We start from the raw sequence: 24,868 nt of genomic DNA on the forward strand, positions 1-24,868 counted from the left end.
CGAAGTTGATGAAAATGACCATAGCTACACATTTTGATGAGTTGAGGGACCAATGGTAATGAATTTTTAGTTGAGAGAACATTACTCCAATTTAATTAAAATTGATGGACAATTGCTACAATTTACTAAAAAATTAACGGAAGGAAGTTTGTGAAAATAATTTGAAACTTCAAGTGAGCAGTATAATTTCTAAAACCTCAGGGACTTTTGTGAAAACGGGAAAAATTACAATTTTTTTTAATTTTTTTCACAGAAACTGCGCTGAAGAAAAAAAGGGTTGAGGAAAATCCCATCATCTGTGGCAACTCCCACTGAGGAGAAACAGCGGTACCCAGAGAGTAAAATCAGTTGGTGTTGAGGATGGAAGAGGTTTTAGGGCAGAAGAGGGTTGAAGATGTGAGCTGGCTCTGCTCCCTCTCTGAGTCTGAACTTGTAAGTATTATTTACATCATTAAAGCAACTTAATTTCTTGATTTATTATCTTTTTGCTAAATTTAATTTTTGAATTCGTTTGTTAATTTTCAATGCTCATATCAAATTCTGCATAGAAAAGTAGACAATTTGACGTTAAAGACTAGAGCTTTATGGTTAATGGTGTCGAAAAATTGGAATTAAACACACAATTTTATGGCAGGACATGTTGATTAGCATAAAAAGGATTGTTCTTCAACGTGCAAGAATGATTGGGTGCGATGAACTTGCCCAAAAGTTTGATCTCAAGGTGATTCGAGCTCTTGGTATGTCGGATAGCTTTATCTGTTTCCATGTTCTTTGTTGTCGAATTTCGAATTAAGCTCTTGATATGAGCTGTAAAAGAAGCAAAATACCTCATTGTATTGCATTGTATATAAAGTTCCAAACTTGTGTTCCAACACTTTGGTATTCGGGCACAAATGGAACGAGAAACGGTGTTGGCATCATCGTGGACAAGACCTTGACACAAGATGTTGTAGATGTCAAGATGGTAGGAGATAGAATTATGGCAATCAAGATTGTAATAGGACAAGAACTCATCAATGTGATTAGTGCGTGCGCACCTCAAGTAGGGTTGGATACGAGTTTGAAGGAGAAATTTTGGGAAGATCTTGGAGACTTGGTGCAAGGAATTTATAGGAGGAGATTCAAATGGACACGTGGGCAAGGAGATAGGCAACTATGGAGGTTTTTATGGTGACCATGGTTTTGGGGAGAGAAACAAGGATGGGGAAGTCATCTTGGATTTTGCAATGACATATGATTTCTTCTTAGCTAACACCTTCTTTAAGAAGAGAGAAGAACATGTGATCACCTACAAGAGTGGGTTGTCAAAAACACAAATAGATTTTCTTCTAATGAGGAAAGGGGATTGTATAACTTCTAAGGATTGCAAAGTTATACCGGGAGAGAGCTTGGCTAATCAACATCGCTTGTTGGTGATGGATGTACATATCAAAAGAGAGAGAAAAAAGAACAAGACCTTGAAGTGCCCAAGGACTAGATGGTGGAGTCTAAAAGGAGAAAAACAAGCATTTTTTCAAGAGAAAGTAATCACCAAATGTGGGATTCTATGGCTAGTTGTATCCGAAAAGTAGCAAAAGAGGTATTAGGAGAGTCCAAGGGCTTTGCTCCACACCAAAAGGAATCTTGGTGGTGGAATGAGGAGGTACAACCAAGGGTTAAGGTTAAGAATGAATGTTGTAAAGCCTTATACAAGGATAGGACCAATGAAAACGGTGAAAGGTATAGAATAGCGAAGCAGGAGGCGAAGAAAGCTGTGAGAGAAGCTAAACTAGTGGCTTATGATGATATGTATAAGCGACTAGATACCAAAGAAGGAGAGTTGGATATCTATAAACTAACTAGAGCAAGAGAAAAGAAGACAAACCAAGTGAGGTGCATCAAGGATGAGAATGGAAGGGTTCTTGCTATAGAGAACGCGGTCAAAGACAGATGGAGAGGTTATTTTCATAATCTTTTCAATGAAGGACATGAAATGAGTACTTCTTTGGGGAAGTGGAGTAACTCAGAAGAGTGTAGAAACTACTCATTTTACCACCGAATTAGGAAGGAAAAAGTGGTTGTAGCTTAGAAAAAGATGAAGCATAGAAAAGCAGTGGGCCTAGATGATATACTGATCGAAGTGTGGAAAGTCTTGGGAGGGACGGGTATAGCATGGCTCACAGACCTTTTCAATAGGATTTTGAAAATGAAGAAGATGCCAAATGAGTGGTGAAAGAGCACTTTGGTGCCTATCTACAAGAATAAGGGCGACGTACAAAATTGCATGAACTATAGGGGTATTAAGCTAATGAGTCATACAATGAAGCTTTGGGTGAGAGTCATTGAGCATAGACTGAGGCAAGAGACACAGGTCTCGGACAACCAATTCGGGTTCATGCTAGGGCGCTCAACCATGGAGACAATCTATCTCTTACGAAAATTGATGGAAAGATATAGAGATATGAAAAAGGATTTACACGTGGTCTTTATAGATTTGGAAAAAGCGTATGATAGGGTTCCAAGAGACATTCTTTGGAGGATTTTAGAGAAGAAAGGAGTATGAGTAGCACATATCTAAGCTACAAAGGATATGTATGATGGAGCAAAGACTGCCGTAAGAACTCATGAAGGACAAACCGAAGGCTTCCCCATAACTGTAGGGTTACATCAAGGTTCATCTTTAAGTCCTTACATTTTTGCATTGGTAATGGATGAGTTAACGGGACATATTCAAGATGATATTCCTTGGTGTATGCTTTTCACAGACGATATAGTGTTGATAGATGAAACTCAGGAAGGGGTAAATGCGAAGCTTAACCTTTGGAGAGAAGTGTTAGAATCTAAAGGTCTTTGCCTAAGTCGATCAAAGACAGAATATATGGAGTGTAAGTTCAGTGCAAATGGAGGCCCAAATGAGTTAGGGGTGAGGATCGGAGACCAGGAAGTACCAAAAAGCGATCGCTTTCGCTACCTATGATCTATCATGCAAAAAAACGGAGAATTAGATAGAGACCTCAACCATAGAATACAAGCTGGATGGATGAAGTGGAAGAGTGCATCCGGCGTGTTGTGTGACCGTTGTATGTCACTGAAGCTCAAAGGAAAATTTTATAGGACGGCAATAAGGCTGGCGATGCTGTATGGCACGGAATGTTGGGCGGTGAAGCATCAACACGTACATAAAATGGGTGTATCGGAGATGAGGATGCTTTGTTGGATGTGTGGGAACACGAGAAATGATAAGATTAGGAATGAGGATATCCGAGGTAAAGTAGGAGTAGCCGAAATTGAAGGAAAGATGAGAGAAAATCGGTTACGGTGGTTTGGACATGTGCAACGAAGGCCTACTAACGCTCCGGTTAGAAGATGCGACTACAGGACAGAGGTCCAGGGCCGAAGGGGTAGAGGAAGACCTAGAAAGACTTTGGAAGAGGCCCTAAGAAAAGACTAGTAGTTGGATCTAACGGAGGACATGACACAGAACCGAGCACAATGGCGTTCTAGGATTCATATAGCCGATCCCACTTAGTGGGAAAAATGCTTTGTTATTGTTGATTGATTAGCATCTCATCAAGCTTATGAACGTTCTTAATTATGATCTCCGAGTGCATGGAGATTGCGGCATGTACTCAAATAATGAAAGCTAAAAGGATGACATTTTAACTTAAATTCTATCCAGTTATGAGGGAGGTTGCAGCAACATAAGTATTCTTTCTCAGGAAATGTATCAGATTCGGGGAGAAAACTCTGCTCGTCTTTTGTTTAGTAGTGGTCACTTAAGTTGTATCACACATGTATACTTTCATTGATTTCTCTCTCATGTGCTTTATTATGAAGCTCAAATTTCAATAGCCAGAAATATGTTTTCTGTTAATTGGTGACATTCTTTGCTGGAACCATATGTGGCTTGTTACTGCGTCTAGGTTTTCTAAGAATAAGGCGAGGGACAAATAAGCCATTTATACTTTGTTTGTCAACTTTGTAATTAAAGTAAAACCTGGTGTTTTTTCTTTAGGCTTTCACTTGCAAAAATCTATAGATTATATATTGTAATTGCCTTGCACAGAGGCTGGACTCAAGAAAAGGCAACAAGTATGTTGACCTCAGTTTAAGAAAAGAAGAAAATTGCTGCTTGTGGCTTTTTTTTTTAAGAACTGAGTGAAGATCAAATGAAACCGAGCTCAAATATGCAGCTTTTTTATAATCATTAAACAAGTGCACAATATGGGGTTGACTTTCATACAATTCAGAATATGCTTGAGATTGATTCTCTAGGGTTGCCATTTAGGCTGCAAATCCCTTTAAAATATGTTTTCCTACTAATTTCTTGGCTATTATAAGAGCCTGATTCCACTATAACATACACGCCCGCCATGTAGACATGGTTGATGGTCATATGAACTTCTCTTATCTTCCATTGCTGCATCTACATTTGTGTTGAAACTTGTCCTAGTTTTATTTCATAGTGGAATGTGTTTGGGGTTGAAAAAGGATAACCGAATCAATGGTCCGGTTTAAGGTATGTTTCAGAATGACAACTGAATATCTGAACCTGACCTGATTAGTTTATGCTACGAAATATCCTTCCCTTTCTTTTATCACACCAAAGTAGGAATACCTTCCTATTGGCTACTTCCTTTCAGCCACCAGGCTTTCCCTCATCTCTCTCACTTGAATATCAACATCCTTACCGCACTTTTACTGAGGTTTCCATCTCAACCCCAAGAAATTAATCTGTGTTATATCTCTCTGAACTTTATTTCTTCTAGCTATGGCTGCTTGCTTTATCTTCTTGGACTTGTTCTATGGATGGGCACTTGAATTGCCCTTCCCTCTTTTCGAATAATCCTCTTTGTGATTCTGTTTTTGAAATACTGAAATTAGCAGAGGAAAAGAGCAATTTCTTGCTTTATTTGGTGTGGCTTTGCTTGTTTTGTTTGGGAAGGTTTGGTTTCATACCTCTAGTACAAATCAAATTCGGGATAAGGTTTGGTTTGCATGGGTGTTTCACTGTTTCAGGTTTGGGATTTGATAAGGCCTCACCATATGTTGGTACTCCAACCTCCCACTTGATTGGGATGCCTTTTAATGTTACCTGTTGAGTCATTTATCAAGTTTCAAGTTACCAAATAGCTAGTCCACTTTTAGGATGTTTTTGTTCGAGTATTTATGTTTTGCAGCTTAGAATTCTCTGACTTGTATTACGTGGCTGAGGATTTGTGCAGCATTTGTTCTGATGGAATGTGTCAAAGATAAGGTAAATAATTTGTCACCGCCCGAGTCTGCTGCATTTATGGGAAGTTGCAATCTGTTAAAACATAACCTTGGTGATATTATGAGTCTTGAAGAGATAATGGCATGTATCGGTATTGATTCGAGAAAGGGTCCAATAAAAAGGTTAGTTCAGACAACAATGGTCAATGTTGTTTCTTTTTTGGTAACAGTATGATGCTTTTGACTTGAACATGTAATATGTGTGTATGTGTGTACCGTATGCAAATGACTAAAAGCATATGTGAACGTACGTGGACATGTTTATGTGGGTGAGCGTGGCTAATCGCCTTTTCTTTTCCTAGACTATTTATTCTCTTGTGGTCCTGGTCGTTCATGCATTTGGTATGATTGTATGTCGAGTAATGCAGACAAAATATGCCGCAGGAAGCACTATCGAGTCTTGATTTCATGCGGGTAGTATTTACATGATGTTGATAATGATTGTACATACTTTCTCGAGTTTCTGGAAACCGCGGGAATTCTGATAAAGTTTATTACATGAAATTTTCTTGGGGGTCTATTTTATGAAGTTTCAGAATGTATGTGGTGGCTCCAAAGTTTAGTGCCGAATTTATATTGTTATTTATCTGGAAATGAGTGGTCGAAAAGGACGCCATTTTCCCCCCTTGGATAACATACTTAAATACTAATCCTTACTGGAGTCAGCATAAGCATGATAATTTTTTTTTTTTACCAGAATCGGTAATGAGTGGTCGAAAAGGACGCCATTTTCCCCCCTTGGATAACATACTTAAATACTAATCCTTACTGGAGTCAGCATAAGCATGATAATTTTCTTCGGGTTCGAGACTTGGGAGCAGCCTCTCCATAAATGGAGGTAAGGCTAGCCGACATTCACCTCTCCCAGACCCTGCGTAAAGCGGGAGCCTTGTGCACTGGGTACGACCAGAATCGTTTTACCTGCCAAGAAGACATGCAATGGTTTTGAAAGGTCAATCATGTGTTGTAGGTATGCATAAGGTGTTACTTTTACGCTTTTATCTCCCTGCCATTAGTTGATTAACTTTGGTTACATTTTTTCTGTACCAGAAGACCGCACAAAGAAACTACACGAAACCAAAAGAAACGGAAAACTGAAGCCAGTGAATCATGAGACCAGGAACTGCAGAGGCCGAGAAGAACATTCACGTGTTTGAGACACCAGTGAGTTTCGAGTGCGCTGCTTTTGGAAATAGGTCTCAAATGTATTGCTGTACTCGAACAGATCGAACACGAGCGGAATTCATCTCCTTTTGTTCTATAACATGTGTATGAACTATGAAGGCCAAGGTCTAAATTCCTTGGAATTTTGTACATAATTCTGGAAATATTAGTGCAAGGTTTCATTATAATTAATTTAGTCCTGTTTCTACTTGCCATTATTTATGTTAAAAGAATAGCTGTTATATTTTAAACTCGAGATTAATTCTTGAATCTTAATGCGATTCTATACTCTCTACCATCTATAACGGAAGTTGAGCAAGAGATTCTCCCTTGTAATCGTTGTAATATGTCTCTATATCTATTTCTCCCATCACGTGATCAATTTGAATCAGTAACAGGGTTATTGGCTCTTATCCCTCTTTTTTCTGTATGGTGTGTGTGTGAGAGAGAGAGAGAGAGAGAGAGAGAGAGAGTCCCCATTGCAGTTAACCTTTTGTGCTGCATGGTTTGGTGAACCTCATTGGTAACCCTAGGGGACAAAAGAAGGGAGGTGATGTTTGAAGGCAATAACCTATTAAATCAAAACAGCTTTTTGAAATTGTGTTAAGTCATTTCGCCACGCTATCTTCTTGTGCTGGTGTGACAAGAGCATGATTTTCTGGTTGGCCATGCTTGCTTGCTTTCTTTGTTTGTTTGTTCTAGGCACCGCATGGCAACAAAGGCTATTTGGGCCCCCCATTTTCAACCAAATTTTATTTCCAACTTTTCTCAAACCCCCATTTGCCTTCCCACTCCATTTCAGTTCCTCAGCATGCATCTAAACAGAGACAATATTAAATCGAACAAAAGTAATTAGGTCAATCTCTTGCATTCAAGTTTGAATCTCTGTACGCGAGCAAAATAATGTACTCATATATACTTTGCTTCAAATACTGGGTCATCTAAAGAGAGCCTCAATTGTGGAATTTCCTTTTGGAAGCAGTATTGGTCCACTGAGCAAATGGAAATTTCTCCAAAATGTCAAACTCATCATGCCATGACCAAGATATCTCCCATGCTTGGTTTTGTAACCTCCAAAGGAAGAGCATAATGTTAAAAGTTGTAGTTCATAAAGCATGATTAAGGCCAAACTAATGATTAAAGATATTCATACTTGTCCCCCTCACCCCCCAAATTATTTCTTTTTCTCTTTCACATGCTCTAGCCATGACGTATCTGTTTGTTTTATCCATTTGCACGTGCACCATACAATCCTTTGAACCTATACACTTATACGGCAGCGCTTGGCTGCTAACTAACTTCTTAATGTTTAAAATATGTACCGAGTTACCATGCAAATAGATAAAAGTTTATATAGTATCGTCATATCATATCATCAAATTAACCTAGTATATGGAACTGCCCCAAACCATTTTAATTAAAAATGGAACTTTAACGAAAAACTCCCGGTACTGTTCACTTTAACGAAAAACCATATTTTTACACTAAAAAGTTAATCCTGGTTCTATTCACTTTACTCTTTATCTTGTCATTTTCGTTAAAACTAAGTTTTCAAGCCATTTTCCTTAGTTTTCCCAATTAAAAATAGGTTAACTTTGAATTTGGACCATAAAAATGTGGTGTTACATGGAGGTGAATGTTTGTCAAGGAGATGCTTAAAGTTACAAAAGCACTTGTCAACAGGGGGAAACATGCATGAGAATCTTATCTCATCTTAATCATAGAGATTATTTGTATATATTCTAGTGTCGGTTTGATTAAATTAACAAATGGTCCCCTAGCTAATCACTTGTTATTAGTGGATAATGGGCATTATTGGACGCAAAAGGTTTGCTTAAGCATCAAGGCACTCGCTCTCGATGATGTTTATATCTTCCAATTAAAACTATCCCCACCATGTGATCACTAAACATGGGATGTCTCAACTAAAAAAATGTTCTCTCAGCTGCGAGAGATGTTTCAATGTTCTAGAAACACATCTGGTTCATCACATGTAACAATATAATTGGTTGGAAACTTACAAATATTTTTTTAACTAATTGTATTATAACACTTGGTATACCGCACACGAAAAAAATTTCTCAACTATGAGATGGTTTTCAACTTTTGTTGATGTTTCACAATTTTTATATAGGAACCGGATCCCATCCGGACCCAAAGGAACTGAGCATACTCATCAAATGATCTGGACCATTGAAATTTGATCCAACAATTACAAATAGGAAGCTCTCTAAAAGTTATAATAATTGTAGTTGTTGGATCCAATTTTAATGGTCTGAATTATTTGATCCTTGAGCTCAATTCATTTGGATCCAGAGGGGATCCGTTTCCTTTTATATAACTCAATAGAACTTCGGATGAATGGCTAGGATGGAGACTTTCAATGTCAATGTCATAATTTTCAAAGAAAAGAAATATAGTTACTTAAAGAAAGTATTTGATGAAAGGGTCAGTGTCATTGCAAATAATCCTTGATCTTGTTCAGGCATGTCATTAGTCCAGGCAGGATCTTGCATTTGCAATCAGGAGAAAATCTTGGTGACGTTACTTCACTAGAATTACTTTTAGTTATTAAATACTCTAAAGATTAAAAAAAAAAAAACTTTAACGAAATACTCACAGTACTGTTTACTTTAATGAAAAACCACATTTTTACACTAAAAAATCAATTTTGATACTATTTAGTTTACCTTTTATTTTGTTGTTATCGTTAAAACTTAAAGTTTTCAAACATTTTTCATTAATTTTTCTTAAAAAAAATACAATTATGTCCATGGTTTAAAAAATCAACACTATCTCCGATATTTCGGTCGATATGTCGTGCTTTTGAGGCATCGGCATGGAATGAGGGTGAAGCTATTTCTTAATCCCATGACAAAAAATTAGTTGAAGTACTGGTAAAGTATTTGTAAAATCGACAGGTATCGTAAAAATATCGCCGAAACTGAGAAAGAATCCCACAATATTGACCTTGACGACGACTTAAGGCGAGTGATAGGCTGCACCGGCACTTTCAGGCCAAACTGTTCAATTTTTTGTTCTCTCTATCTAAAAAGAAATCAAATGATGACTCATTAACATGGAAAAATGGAAAAACTGGAATCATTACGTTTGATTTTCAGTCTGGGGCGACGCAATCTCATTTGAAATCTGGTTTGAGGTGTTTATGAAAAAAGATGGACATGTTTTGGGTTCTAATTGAGTATTTATCAAATATAGCCAAAAATTAACTCTTAATTTTAAAAATGTCACTTTTTATAAAAACTTTCAAATATATCCAAAATTTTACTTAAAGAGACACAAATACCCTCAAATTTAACAATTAAATAAATTAAAGGCTTTTTAGCTACTGTCGCCTCAAGCTCCACTCCAACTTCACCTTCGCTTCTACATCCCACCACCACAACCCTATCCCCTTCGATCCCCTCATCACCGACATTGAGCGCCGCTACGATTACCGTAAGTGGGAGCAGCATAATTTCAATCATGCCTTCAACGCCTTTTTTTTTACTAATATCCTTTTTAGTTTTAAATATAAAAATAGTTTTTAAAGTTAATTCACATGTCGTTATATGATTGTATTTGTGAGACCCATGTGGCGCCACATCATTACACTAATAGAGCCATTGACAGATTTTTCATGAAAAACCTAAAATGATCACGATGGATAAATTCAAATAAAGACTAAAATGATTCACGATAGACAAATTCAAGAACATTACTATTGATTATCATTAATTGTTAAGGACCAGATTAAGAAGTTATGTCAATGTCACGAATCATTTTGGCTAAAAAGCTTTTAATTTATTTGATTATTAAATTTGAGGGTATTTGTGTCTATTTAAGTGGAATTTTGGATATATTTGAAAGATTTTATAAAAAATGATATTTTTAAAATTAAGGGTTAATCTTTTGCTATATTTGATAAATACTCGTTCGACACAACCTCGTATAAACCTGGCGTCTTTATTTCCTTTTATTTGAAAGAGTGAGCTTTGGATTTTGAAGTAGTTTGGAAATTCATTTTGTCTGGTGACTACTAGTGCACTGCATGTCTCTTATCCAAAATTTAGCTTAAATTACGATAATTTACTTGTATTTGGTTATATGGGCTACTAATAAACTTATTGGTAAAAATATATTTCGAACTATCTGTCGATATTTCTGCAAAATGGTACGTCGATATTATCATTAAACTGATGTTTAAAACCTTGATTATATTACATAGATATTATACCATTACCGTATATATCATTTTTATTGGCAACGAAAAGAATTAGTCAAGAATAGACTATTGGACACACACACACACACACATACATATAATGTGGCGGAATAACCTAATGATAATAACGATAAGGACAATTATACCAAGGACAATGGTGATCAGAATTGAATGAACTATTAATTGAATTATTGGAAATTTGATGTGGATGATAACCAAGATTAAAAATGCCATGAAACCAACTATTATACATGAATAAAAAAAATTGTACAAATGATTGATCTGTGTTTACCTTGAACTTGAGGTATTCGATGAATTGACTGTGAGTAAGAATTTTATGACATTCAAAATTAGTTGTTATGAAAATATTCATAATGAAAGTAATGAATTCAAAACCATTCAAAATTAGTTGTTATCAAAATAATGAAAACATTCAAAATTACCTTGGGCTTGATTCTTGTTTTACTGGTGGTGATGGTAGAGTGGTTAGAAGCCTCCTCTGATCATGCCTTCTTGCTGTCATTCTTCCTCTACAGAAATTCTCTGGTTAGGAAATCAGGGATACAATTTTGACTACCTTTGATGTATTCGATTTCAAAATAAAAAATACTTAATACAGCTTGTCATTGTGCAAAAATATATTTTGATGCAATGTTTTGAACATCTTTTTGTAAAATATGTTTTGTAGATTTGCAATCGACTCTGACTAAAAACTTTTGATTTAATAAATCATCTTGAAATTTACTAATACATAATACTATAGATAATAGTACTATAATTACTTTGTGCTGGATTCCATACTCTTGAATGGAAACGAACAATTTGTTTAGGAGATTCGGAAGAAATTGACTGTTTGAGAATACCACCGTAACCAATTTTAAAGGCATCAGTTTCAACGATCTTGAATGAATTAGGAGTTGGAATGCCAAGACAGGGCAACGTCTTAACATGTGACTTAATCTGTTTAACTATGAAAGTATGAGTGTCTGACCATGGTGAGGGATTTTCATTTAGACGATTAAACAAAGGTTTGCATTGTTGCCTAAGATGTGGATAAAATTTTGCAATATAATTTAAATATCCTAGAAATCTTTATAATTGGGTTTTGTCACTGATTTCATCTAGTAACTTATCTGCAAACTGAATTACTCTATCTATTGGTTGAATGGTGGATATTGTATCCTAAAACCCTAATTTTGGTTTGGAATAACTTAATTTTGGTTACTGAGACAACTAACTCATTTGACTTAATTATTTTAGCAAACATATTTAAGTGTTTCCAATGCTCATCTATTGATTTGTAATAAATGAGAACATCGTCAATATAAACAATTAAGAAATGACTGTATTGATTAAATATTTCATTCATGATATTCTGAAACTCACTAGGTGCATTCTTAAGACTGAATGACATTACATTCCATTCATAATAGTCGAAATGAGTGATAAATGCATTTTTGTATTTGTTATCCTCATGAATTTGAATATGTCAAAATCATAGTCGAAATGAGTGATAAATGCATTTTTGTATTTGTTATCCTCATGAATTTGAATATGTCAAAATCCAGGCTTCATGTCGAATTTTGAGAATATTACAACTTGACTAAGTCTCTTAATTAAATATATTTTGTTAGGAATTGGATACCGTATCTATTTCAAGATTTTATTAAGAGGTTTGTAATTAATGATTAACCTAGGAGTTCCTCTTTCTAATTCAGGGTTTTTTCTGGACATAGAAAGTAGGGCAAGACCAGGCCGATTTACTTTTCCTAATGATTCCTTTATTGAGAAGTTCTTGGATTTCTGTTTTGCAGAATTCCATAACTTCTTGACTCATTTGGATTGGTCTGGCTTATGTTGGTATTTTCTTTTCATTTAATTCCTTATTGTAAGGAAGTTTAACAATGTGTTGTTTTCTATGCCAGAAAGCATTGGGAATGTCAGAACAAATTTCATTAACAAGTTTCTTTTGAAAGTTGTCAATGGTTTGTAACAAAGATTTGTTTGTTAATTGTTCTTCGATTCTTTTCTAATTAATTTATTCTTTAAGAAATTAATTTTTTGTGATTTTTGGTGACTAGATTGATGGTTTTTTGAGATACTATATTTTTGTAATTGTCTTAATTTTTATAGATCTGTTTCCGTGCAGAACTCAAATGTGATTTTTTGACCTAGCATTTTTGTGGTTATGCAATTGTGGTGTACTTTGAAAGTATATAAAAGAGCTATGAAAGGGAGACCTAAAATGACTGGGTCTGAAATGTTTTTAATCAAAACAAATGGGGTTTTAAAACAAAAATTGTTTTGAGAAACATGGGCTTTTGGTATTTCATATTTTAAGTGCATTGGTGACTGATTTACTGCACTAAGAATTTATGTTGATTTATGAAAATACTTAGTGGGAATTAAACATTCTTGAATATAATTCAAGTCTGCACCTGAGTCAATTAAGACAATTGTTTCTAATTGGAAGTCTTCAATTATAATTTTTATTTTAGAATACAATTTCTGGATCCTAATTTTTTGAAGTAATCCTAAAACTAGGCTTTTTGTTGGATTTTCCATGGACTTGGATTCTAATTCTTGGTCGGAGGAAGAACTACTGTGTTCTTCATCATTATTGCTAAGAAAAGCTTGTTGTTGATGCACAAAATCAGTGAGGACTTTGGTACAACAGAAAGTGTTAAGTTTGTGACCTTCGCTAGATTGCTCCGATCACTAGTGTGGATAAGTAAGTAAATGGATAGGGACAGGGAAGCAAACACAAGATGTACGTGGTTCACCCAGATTGGCTACGTCCACGGAGTAGATGAGTTCTCATTAATTGTGAAGGGTTACACAAGTACATACGTTCAAGCTCTCCTTTAGTGAGTATTAGTGAATGATGTAGTACAAATGACATTAGGAAATATTGTGAGAGAATGATCTCTATTTATAGAAGAGAGTTTCTAGTTTCATTCTGATATTGACACGTGTCGTGTTGTGATTGGCTTCTGATGTTGACACGTGTTGTGCTATGATTGGCTTCTGATGTCGACACATGTCGCGCTATGATTGGCCTCTTGGTTGGAGGGAAACTCTTCTGGGTCCTTGACGGTATAACGTTGACCGGTGCTCAGTAGTTTCGGGATTGGTCAAGTTTGGTACAAACAGTGCTTCCCTAAGTTCCCGAGTGAGGGAAGCTTTTCGGTTGGGGACTTGCAAGATCCAAGCCATTGAGTAATCACGAAACTTCTAAGTACCGAAGTGTGATATCATTTTCACTTGCCTTATTTGTCTCATACATAGATGTGCCATCTTCTCTGGAAGTACTTTTCTTCCATCCAGGGGTGGTATCTTTAACCGATGAAGATGCACAATGTAATGTATCAATTTCACTTGAAGCTTACTTGTAGTTTCAAGCTTGGTCAAGTGCGATACAAAACCCTATAGTAGGAGTCCCCCAAGTCGCCAAGTTAGGAGATTTGCCGAAAGAGGTAACATACACGGTAAACAATTAGACTTCTAAGCAAGCAATCTGGATCGGAGGTTCGACTTCGGCTTCCGGTTGATTGTTCTCCTTCTCTTTGTGTCGTAAACAGCAACAAGGATAAGGAGAAGCAAATGGAAAAGAGATGATATGAGATACTTTTGCTTTTGAAGAAGTAACTTTCCACATGCTTATTCTTGAACTGGGCTGGAGGGTTTTCTGGTTTCCTCCAGAGTATAAGGTCGACTCAAGAATTTAAGGGTCAAAACAAGTCCATCAAATCAAGAGTGCGTTAGACCTTGATGATATGGGATACTTTTGCTGTTGACGAAGTAGTGGATGAATCGGCACATGTTCTGTTGCGCTTGTCTCCACATGCTTCTTTGTATCCTTCTCACTTGCCCTATCTGTTCCTCAGGCAGATGTGGTATCTTTTCTGGAAGCATAAGATGTTGAAGATGAGTGCTCGAGAGCAATGCTAGGTAAGTAGTCAGGCAAGGGGTTCCAGGCAGTCAGTTCCTGACTGGAAGCTTGATTTTAATTGCTGACTGATTGTTCTCTTTCTCCTTATCTTGCAGGTAAGAACAAGGGCAAAGGAAAAGATAAAGAAAAAGCTTGATATGTGATACTCTTGCTTTTGACCTTGATGATATAAGATACTCTTGCTCTGGTGTGGCTAGTTTGCATATGTATTATTGGGGGGGAAGAAAGCTGAGTATTTCGAGAGGCTTCGTTGGGAGTGCCCTCTCAAATATGAGGAAGGGTTGAGCATTTTTGCAGGTCTGCCTGTCCGTGGAGGATGGATGTCGACATATATAGGAGTCTCCCTAACAACAAGTAGTAATGATATTCCTTTACCCTTATTGGTCGTAGCAATGTAGTGGAAGCTGCAAGCTTCACGTGTTTTAACTTTATCATAGCACTTTGAAAAAATGGTATGTGGTATCTGGAAAGCTGATGTTACGTGTAAAGATTGCAGACAAGCTTTATCCAAGGAAATCTGGCTATCGAAGTTCAGAGAGCGATGCCTCTTCGGTTTTCGAACAAGCAATCCTATTGGGGATCTGGTTCTCGAGATTCGGAGAACGGTGCCTCTTCGATTTTTGAGAAAGAAATCCTGTTGGGAATCTGGCTCTTGAGATTCGGAGAGCAGTGCCTCTTCGATTTTTGAGAAAGTAACCCTGTTGGGAGTCTGTCTCTCGAGATTTGAAGGGCGGTGCCTCTTCAATTTTTGAGCAAGTAATAATGTTATTCATTTACACTTCTTGGTCATAGTAATGTAGTGGGAGCTGCAAGCCTCACATGTTTTAACTTTGTCATAGCGCTTTGAAAAAATGGTCTGTGGTATCTGGAAAGCTGATGTTACGTGTGAAGATTGCAGACAAGCATTATCCAATGAAATCTAGCTCTCGAAGTTCGGAGAACGGTGCCTCTTCAGTTTTCGAACAAGCAATCTTATCAGGGATCTGGCTCTCGAGACTCAGAGAACGGTGCCTCTTTGATTTTTGAGAAAGCAATCATGTTGGGAGTTTGACTCTTGAGATTCGGAGAGCAGTGTCTCTTCGATTTTTGAGAAAGTAACCTGTTGGGAGTCTAGCTTTCGAGATTCAGAGAACGGTGCATCTTTGATTTTTTAGAAAGCAATCCTGTTGGGAGTGTTTTCTCGAATGTGAGTAAAGGTTAGGCATTTTTGCCAGTCTGCCTTGCCACGGAGCACGGAGGTTGATACACATTGGGACTTTCTAGTTATAAAGCAGTGGTGCTATTCCTTTACCCTTGTGGGTAATAGTAGGGTAGCTGGATCTTCAAAATTTATGTGTCTAAACTTTGTCAGAGATCTTTGGCAAAGTTATATGTGGTACCCGAGGAGCTGATGTTGCGTGTGGAAAATGGTGCTTCTTCGAAATCCGGAGAGTGGTGCCTCTTCGATTTTTAAACCAATGGCCGTGTTGCCCTTTCTTTTATAAGGGCACCAATTGTGTGCAAGAAGTACATTCAGAGAGTTATTGCTTGTAGGAATTTTCCCCTTACTTCATAGATTTATTGCACCTCATTTCTCCTTCATCATTTCTGAGAATGTCTAGCCCATCCGACCGTCATTTTGACTTGAACTTTGGTGAAGAGGCAGTAATGCCTTTTCAAGACAACATATGGCGCCCATCCTTCTTATCTCATACTGGTCATCTTAACGTTGGGGACTCTGTGATGAAGAATGATATGACCGCTGCAATGGTGGCCAGGAACCTTCTTACTCCCAAAGATAACAGACTAGTTTCCAAATGGTCTAATGAGTTGGCTATTAAGGATTCTCTGGCTCTCAGTGTTCAGTGTGTAGGTTCTGTGTCTAATATGGCCCAACGCCTATTTGCTCGAACCCGCCAAGTTGAATCCTTGGCGGCTGAAGTGATAAGTCTAAAACAAGATATCAGAGGGCTCAAGCATGAGAATAAATAGTTGCACAGGGTCGCACATGACTATGCTACAAACATGAAGAGGAAACTCGACCAGCTGCAGGAATTTGATGGTCAGATTTTACTTGATCATCAGAGGTTTGTGGGTTTGTTCCAAAGGCATTTATTGCATTCGTCTTCTAAGGTTGTACCGCGTAATGAAGCTCCAAATGATCAACCTTCGGTGCCTCTTCCTTCAGGAGTTCTGCCTAGTACTGAGGCTCCGAATAATCATCCTCTGGTCCCTCCTCTTTCTGGGGCTCTGCCGACTGCTGAGACTTCTCCTGAGCAACCTTTGTAAAGGCTCTCTCTTGTTTGTTTATTTTGATTCATGTATATGTACATATTTGTAACTTATCGGAGATATCAATAAACAAGCTTTGCTTCATTTCAACGTATTGTGTTAAATACACCAAGGCCTTTTTCACTAAGTTCTTTGAATTTTTCCTTTTGTTGAAGCTTGTATATTGAAGCTTTATGAGTGAAACATGTAGGTTGAGGTAGTGCTCCCTTAATTTCCCGAGTGAGGAAAACTTCTCGTTTAGAGACTTGAAAAATCTAAGTCACTGAGTGGTCGTGAGACTTCCGAGTATCAAGGTGCAGTAGCATATGATAGGAGTCCCCCAAGTCTCCGGTCGAGGGAGTTGACGAATGAGGCATTTCCTTTCTAAGTGGTAGCCCAAAACTCCTTCTTCATATATATTTGTTATAAAAGTTGTTAGGCCCAAAGAAGAGGAGGCCTAGGAAAAAAAAAAATTTCGAATTTTTTTTTTTTTTCAAATTTTTGAATTTCCTAATTTTTGAAATTTCGAATTTTCGAATTTTTGAATTTTTGAATTTCCGAAAAAAAAAATTAAATATATATATATATATATATATTTTAAAGCTTTGTAGGTAAAGCTTTGGTGTTGAAGCTTTATAGGTGAAGCTTTGAGGTTGAAGCTTTGTTGGGCACCATGAATTGATTTTGCTTCACACTATCTTGATCAAGATAGTGTGAAGCTTTTGTAGGTGAAGCTTTTGTGTTGAAGTTTTGTAGGTGAAGCTTTTGTGGGTGAAGCTTTTGTGGGTCAAGCTTTTTGTGGGTCAAGCTTTTGTGGGTCAAGCTTTTGTGGGTGAAGCTTTTGTAGGTCAAGCTTTGTTGGGCACCATGAATTAATTTTGCTTCACACTATCTTGATCAAGATAGTGTGAAGATTTTGTAGGTAAAACTTTTGTGTTGAAGTTTTGTAGGTGAAGCTTTTGTGTTGAAGTTTTGTAGGTGAAGCTTTTGTGGGTGAAGCTTTTGTGGGTCAAGTTTTTGTGGGTCAAGCTTTTGTAGGTGAAGTTTTTGTGGGTCAAGCTTTTGTGGGTCAAGCTTTTATGGGTCAAGCTTTTGTAGGTCAAGCTTTGTTGGGCACCATGAATTGATTTTGCTTCACACTATCTTGATCAAGATAGTGTAAAGATTTTGTAGGTGAAGCTTTTGTGTTGAAGTTTTGTAGGTGAAGCTTTTGTGGGTGAAGTTTTGTGGGTCAAGCTTTTGTGGGTCAAGCTTTTATAGGTCAAGCTTTTGTGGGTCAAGCTTTGTGGGTCAAGCTTTTGTAGGTCAAGCTTTTGTGGGTCAAGCTTTTGTGGGTCAAGCTTTTATAGGTCAAGCTTTTGTGGGTGAAGCTTTTGTGTTGAAGCTTTTGTGGGTGAAGCTTTTGCGTTGAAACTTTTGTAGGTGAAGCTTTGGAGTTGAAGCTTTGTAGGTGAAGCTTTGGAGTTGAAGCTTTTGTTGGGTACCATGAATTGATTTTGCTTCACACTATCTTGATCAAGAGTGTGTGAAACTTTTGAGAGTTATGTTTGTCCTCCATTGATGAAGCTCTTTTTGGCATCATAAATTGGTTTTGCTTCACACTGTCTTGATCAAGAATGTGTGAAGCTTTTGAGAGTTGTGCTTGTCCTTCATTGATAAAGCTCTTGTTGGCACCATAAATTGGTTTTGCTTCACATTGTCTTGATCAAGAATGTGTGAAGTTTTTGAGAATTGTAGTTGCCCTTCATTGATGAAGCTTTTGTTGGCACCATAAATTGGTTTTGCTTTACACTATCTTGATCAAGAGTGTGTGAAACTTTTGAGAGCTGTGGTTGAACTCCTTTGATGAAGCTTTTGTTGGCACCATAAATTGGTTTTGCTTCACATTGTCTTGATCAAGAGTGTGTGAAGCTTTTGAGAATTATGGTTGCCCTCCATTGATGAAGCTCTTGTTGGCACCATAAATTGGTTTTGCTTCACACTGTCTTGATCAAGAGTGTGTGAAGCTTTTGAAAATTGTGGTTGCCTTCCATTGATGAAGCTCTTGTTGGCACCATAAATTGGTTTTGCTTCACACTGTCTTGATCAAGAGTGTGTGAAGCTTTTGAGAGTTGTGGTTGAACTCCTTTGATGAAGCTCTTGTTGGCACCATAAATTGATGAAGCTAATGTGTTCACCTCCTCCCTTTTTTTTTTTGAGGGGGAGAGGGGATGCTGCAAGTTTGAAATTTGAAAACTCCCTAGCTTGTGTGGAAGTTTGAAGACTTTCCATGTGGGGTTTTCTCATGGTTTGAATTTTGAATTTTGAATTTCTTTGGCCATGTTGAACCCTATAAGAATGAGAAGTTTCCACTCTTTTCATTACCTTCATTTGCTCATTTTGTAGTGATTTTTTTGGAGATAGAGTGCTCTTATAGTTGAGAGGGATTCCGGCATTGCTTTGCACCATCTTCAGGTTGGTAATCTTCTCCACTAGATCACATGCTTTCATTCTTGTTGAATTGTTTGAGTGTTCATGTATTTGGTTGAGAACATAATGAACTGATTGAGCTTTTCTCCACGCCCTAGGAACTTCCTTATGTTTCGATATTTCATGTGGTGATAGAGTTTGTTTCTGTTTGTTGTAGATGTCAGAGTTTGGAAGTCCTAGTGATGAGGGCTCCCCTAACTCTAACTCTAGGTTTGAGCTTGCAATGTTGGAGTCTTGTACAAAAAATTCAAGATTGGGTGATCCTCGCAATTGCCAAGCCTTAGCCAATATTGGTTCTTCCTCCTTAATGTCAGTGGGTGAGGGGGTTGTTTGTGACGCCATACCCATATTTCACTCTGAGTTCACAGCAGACCATTTAGTGCAAAACTTATTAGACAGCGAAAAGCAGCTTGAGGCCCTAAGGTAGTCATGTAGTATCCCCCGTAGTGTAGGAATGCGTTTGGTGCATCATGAAGAATTGTCTTCTGAGCCACCCAAGGGTCATGTTATGTTCTATACCCAGATATTATTGACTTTAGGGGTGAAGCTGCTTTTGCACGGTTGTAACAGATGCTGTCTTTCATTGGATATGCGCCTGGGCAACTCTATCCTGGTTTTTGGGATACCTTGATAGGTTTTTATATTATTTGGATGGAATGTGGGTTAGGTGAGCCTTCCTTTCATCAATGGCGCTACTGCTATAAAATGCACCCGATGAAAGCATGCACTGGGTATGCCGAGTGTGCATGTCGGAGTGAGAGATATCGTATTGTCTTTGGTAAGAAAGAGGCGTACTGCACTTGGAAAAACCGTTGGTGCTTTCTTTATAATGATTGGGAGTATGCTAAAGGTGTCACGCCTGAGCGACATATTCCTACTCACTTCCAGACTGTAGGTTGTAATGTATCCATTGCTTGCATTATTTGCTATTTGTTGTGATTTTCTCTTGCTTCTAACATTTTTTCTTCGTGCAGTGACACGAAGGACCATCAAGCTGTCTGGACAGGAGCTAGCTGACATAGAAAAGGTGTTGAGGGTGCCCCAAGAGGATAGACATTTGGGCAAGCTACGACCCTTATTTTGAAAGTACGGTTTCTAGCCCCTAGTGTCGGAGTGCCAGAGACGAGCAAGTAAGTTGTGTCTTTCATTTCGCCCTTCTTTCTTTTACAAAGTTGCATTCCTTACTTTGATTTTTCTTGTTCAGTGGAGAAAGTGGGCAAGAAAGGGGAGACTAACGCCAAGAAAGGGAAAACACCCATGTTAGTTCCCGTAGATGACATTTTGTTTCACAAGGGAACTCGTAAGCACCGGGTGAGGCCAACTCCTAAACCTAAGTCGCAAGATGAGGTCCTCAAGATTGTTGCCTCAAAGAAGGTTGAAGCTGAGGCCATCGGGTGTGCTGCTACCATAGTTGCAAGGGAGGAGAGAAGACTGTTGCCTCATCTTCCTACCATCAATCCCATATTTCCTCCAACCATGGAGTCTACTGACTAAGAAGGTGGCCCTAGCTGTAACCGTAAGAGAAAGTACAAGGAAGAGGTTGGCAGCATTTATTGGAAGGACTTGAAGGTTGCCATGCAGCCAAGTAGTTTTAGGTATGTCAATAATTGCCTGGCAAGACGTCTATCCATTGTTGATGAGCTTGGCGAGCCGTTAGATGAGAACGAATCAGATCGTGACCGGATGATGAGGCTATCTTCTTATGTAAGTGTTACTTTGTCATTTCTTTGCTTTCTCCTTTCTTTTTCCTGGTAGTGACGATTATCTTGTCATGTAGGTCATGACCGAGTACGATGACAGATTACGAGAAGTCGAGCGGTACAAGGAAAGTTTAAGGAGAATAAGCAGCTTGTGAATGACGCCAGAAAAATGAGCAAAGCTTTGGCTGATGCCATCCGCCTTAAGGATGACAACTTTGAGAGTTTGAAGAGGCAGAATGGTGAGAACGTGAGGCTCAAGAAACAATTAGAAGCGACTAAGGAACAGTTGAAGACAACCATCCTTCAGGTTTCCAAGGTTAAATGGGAGTTGGATAGTGCCTTGGTTGAGGTTTCTGGGCTGAAGATGAGTATCCCAACTGAGAAGGATGCTGCTGTGCAGGAGTTCTTAGGTTCTCAGGCCTTTCACGATGCTTTTAGACCTCACTGCATCTGAGCGGCTAATTTTGAGAAAAGGAAATAGATGGTCGTCATTGAGCGTTACGACAATGGAAGCATTATCCGAAAGTACCGTGATGAGATGGATGAGTACCGACAAAAGGGTGAAGCCTTCGTCTTCGCAGTTGATCCTAATAGTGATGATGACTCTGATAATGAGGCTAGTATCAGTGAGCAGTCTCAAGAGAGTAAGGATGGTCCTGGAGATGCTGAGGAAGGTGGTGATGACGATGGGGTTGAAACGCAGATTGATATTGTCAGGGGTTCAGCCTCAGATGAGGATGACTCGTAGTGCCCTTTCTTTCTGCATGTACTCTGCATGTACGAGTTTGTTGTTTGTGTGGCATGTGCCATGTACTCTAGATGTACTAGTTTGTTGTTTGTGTGGCTTGTGCCATGTACTCTAGATGTACTAGTTTGTTGTTTGTGTGGCATGTGCCATGTACTCTAGATGTACTAGTTTGTTGTTTGTGTGGCATGTGCCATGTACTCTAGATGTACTAATTTGTTGTTAATTACCAAGTATTTACACTATCATTGATGAATGCCTGGCTATGTTTGAGCAAATCCTTTGTTTAGATATAAGCCATAACTTGGATGTACTAGTTCTGTCAAGTACTGTTTGTTTATTTGTATAGTCTTGTTGATATATACTTAGACTTGATTTCCTGTTGGAAGCATTCATGTCGAAACTTTTAACCCGAGTGTTTCATTGCTAGGAATGTAAGAGGATTAGGATCGAGTTGTCTAAATCACCTCTTTATTGAATTCATGCCAAATAGTCTTCGTTACATAGGATGCCGAACGACTGAAGCTTAACACTTGTACAATGTGAATTTACTTGTAATAGTACTTCAAGTGATCAGCGTTCCATGGATGGCCAAGGGTCTTGCCATCGGAGCTTCTAAGCTTGTAGGAGCCAGGGCAATTGATGCCAACAACCTCAAACGGTCCATCTCAGTTTGGACTAAGTGTTCATTCACTCGGGACTCTGTCGCAGAGTAATCTTTTCTTTAATACCCAGTCCCCCACTTTGAAAGAACGAGGTTTGACCCTGAGATGTGAGCGGATTTCTATGTTTTCTGATTTTAAGGACTTAATTTCTTTCTTAATTTTATTGACTTTTCTTTGTAGATCTTTGACCGTAATTTCTTTCTTAGCCTTATTAAACCTTTCCAAGGTTGTGCTAAGACATATTTTTTTGGACCACTTAGGGTTGACTAGTACTGGCTTCTTCAGGGGAGACTAACTTCTTAAGTTTCTTTAAATAAAATGACTTTAATTCATGGTCATCTACTTTACTGATTAACTCGATAAGAATATCTTCTTGTTTTTCTTGTTTATTGAGGACTGAAATCTTTTTACAACAAGTATATGTGTGTCATATGTTAATGTCGGGGAATGAAATACTACTTGAGGAATTATTGGAAGAAGACGAATTACAACCTAAATCATATTCGGATTGACTATGGTTTGTTTCTCTTAACTCTAAGACTTGGATTAACTAGGTTTTTTCTTCCTCATAGATTTTCAAATGATTGATTGTTTTCTTGACTCTACATTTGTTTGCATAATAACCGAATTTGCCACACTTGTAGCATTTTCCTTTTTGTTCTTGATTTTTGGAGTGGAATTTTTCTGAGGGTTTCCTCTTCCACTTGCTGGACTTGGGTTTCTTGTAAAATTTATTTGCTTCAAAATTCTTATTTTTGAATTTGTTATATTTGGGGTGTCTTTTACTAGAGTACCTATTTGGATACCTATTGTAGGCTTTTGATTTTTTTCTTTTTGTTGGATAGAGCAATAAGAGGTAATATGTATTGTTCACAAAATGTTCCTAATTCGTATTTAGCTATTTACTTGTCTTTGTTGACTTGTTTCGTAATTTTCATATCAATACACATTTTCAATAATTCTTTTTGGATAATATTAATAATATTTCCATAGGTAAGGGTATGATATAGTATGATACCTTCTTCATTAATTAAAATGTTTTTGATTTTATGGGCGAATAGATTTGGTAATACATTAATGAATTTTTTTCTTTCCAAAATGGTTGATTACCATCCTCTCTAAGTATGACTCTAGATATGAAAACATCTTTGTACCACCTAAAATCGCTTAAGGTTGAACATCTCAAGTTACTAAGTTGGTCATAAATTCTGGAGGTGACATTATTGGGTGTCCCTATGGAATATTCTATAATGGTGAAAAGTAATGTGTTGACTGCATGTGGGACTCATCGTCCTATATGCTCATCAAATATCGGTGTTCCATCTTCGTCTATTTTTACTGCATTTTTAATTTCATTTCTTGATTGTTCAGTGAGATGTTTTTCCCACCAGGAATGAAGCATTCTTGTAAATCCAGTGACCAAAAGGTCGACAACTTGGGTTTGATTGAGGTTATGATTGGTAATATAACTATTAGCAACCATGGAGATGTGTTGTAATTTGTTCAACAATTCTTGTTCTGATAATCCATCTATGTTCCATTCATAGTGTTTAATTGATTTTAGATGTTTTTTTTCCTCAAATTGAATATCCGGAGGTGTTGGCCTTGGATACCAATTTTTGGTAAGAGTCATCAGGTTGACTCTTTTGTTTATAATTTGTTTTAGTTCAAGATTTTGAAAAGCTTCTTCTACTTTTCTGATGGAATTTGTTTCAATTTCGCCTTTTGACTCGCATATTGCAGAAGCTGTTTCTGGTTGAGATTCATCTGGGTGTTGTAAAACATTGACAGTTTTTTCTTATTTTAACTCTTGTAACATTTGATCTATTTTTTGACTTGTGGAAATTATTTTCAAAGCAGTTGTGCTAGAGGAAGATTCTGGGAAGTGGACTAAGGGTTTTTCCCTAATTGTTGGTTTGGTTGAGAAAGTCTATCTATTTTGGTTTCAATTTTGTCTAACTGTTTTCCTATGATGTGTAGACTCTGGTTTGTGAAATTGTTTTGCTTTATAACTGGGTTAACTCCTACATCTTCCTTGGGGAGTTTAAAAGGAGTGGCTGGTAATTGTGTGTTTGCAGTTGTAATTTAAATTGTTTCTTGTGGATGGTGACTAGAAGAGACTATGGTTTTGTTTTTTTTAACCCAATTTTCTTTGGTGATGACTTCTAATTTCTTTTCAGACTCGGTAATATTTTTCATCAAAATCGAACAAAAATACTTCAAATCTGTGCTTTTTCATTAAATTGGTCCATTTAATGTAAATGTCCAATTTTTGTTCTTTTGTATATTTATTTCGAAAAATATTCCTTCTGGGAATATTTTCTGTTGCTTCGATGTCAGCATTGAGTTTCTTCCATCGAATTTTGAATGGTTTGTTCAGTACAAGTAATTGGTTGTTGATTTGACTTACTTCGAAGTCGGATTCTATTAGAGAGGTTTGTTGTC

The 24,868-nt window shown here is 37.5% G+C and overlaps 1 protein-coding gene across 10 annotated transcripts; it reads left to right on the plus strand.

The window, feature by feature from the left end:
- Positions 1-215: 215 nt before the first annotated feature.
- Positions 216-6,609, plus strand: LOC108174218 (uncharacterized). 10 transcript variants are annotated; one of them, XM_029110179.2, is made up of 5 exons: positions 216-432; positions 635-737; positions 5,205-5,376; positions 6,164-6,223; positions 6,307-6,609. In XM_029110179.2, exons 1-5 carry the CDS (start codon positions 361-363, stop codon positions 6,365-6,367), a joined length of 468 nt encoding a protein of 155 aa, XP_028966012.1. In that variant the 5' UTR covers positions 216-360; the 3' UTR covers positions 6,368-6,609. The 10 variants fall into 10 exon arrangements, 6 of the variants coding, with proteins under 6 accessions (XP_028966012.1, XP_028966011.1, XP_028966013.1 ...); XR_011572062.1 differs by having other exon boundaries at positions 218-432; positions 5,951-6,223; positions 6,304-6,609; XR_011572063.1 differs by having other exon boundaries at positions 218-432; positions 5,951-6,223.
- Positions 6,610-24,868: the final 18,259 nt, after the last annotated feature.

The sequence above is a fragment of the Malus domestica genome, chromosome 10 (assembly GCF_042453785.1).
Source record: "Malus domestica chromosome 10, GDT2T_hap1".
Lineage (NCBI taxonomy): Eukaryota > Viridiplantae > Streptophyta > Magnoliopsida > Rosales > Rosaceae > Malus > Malus domestica.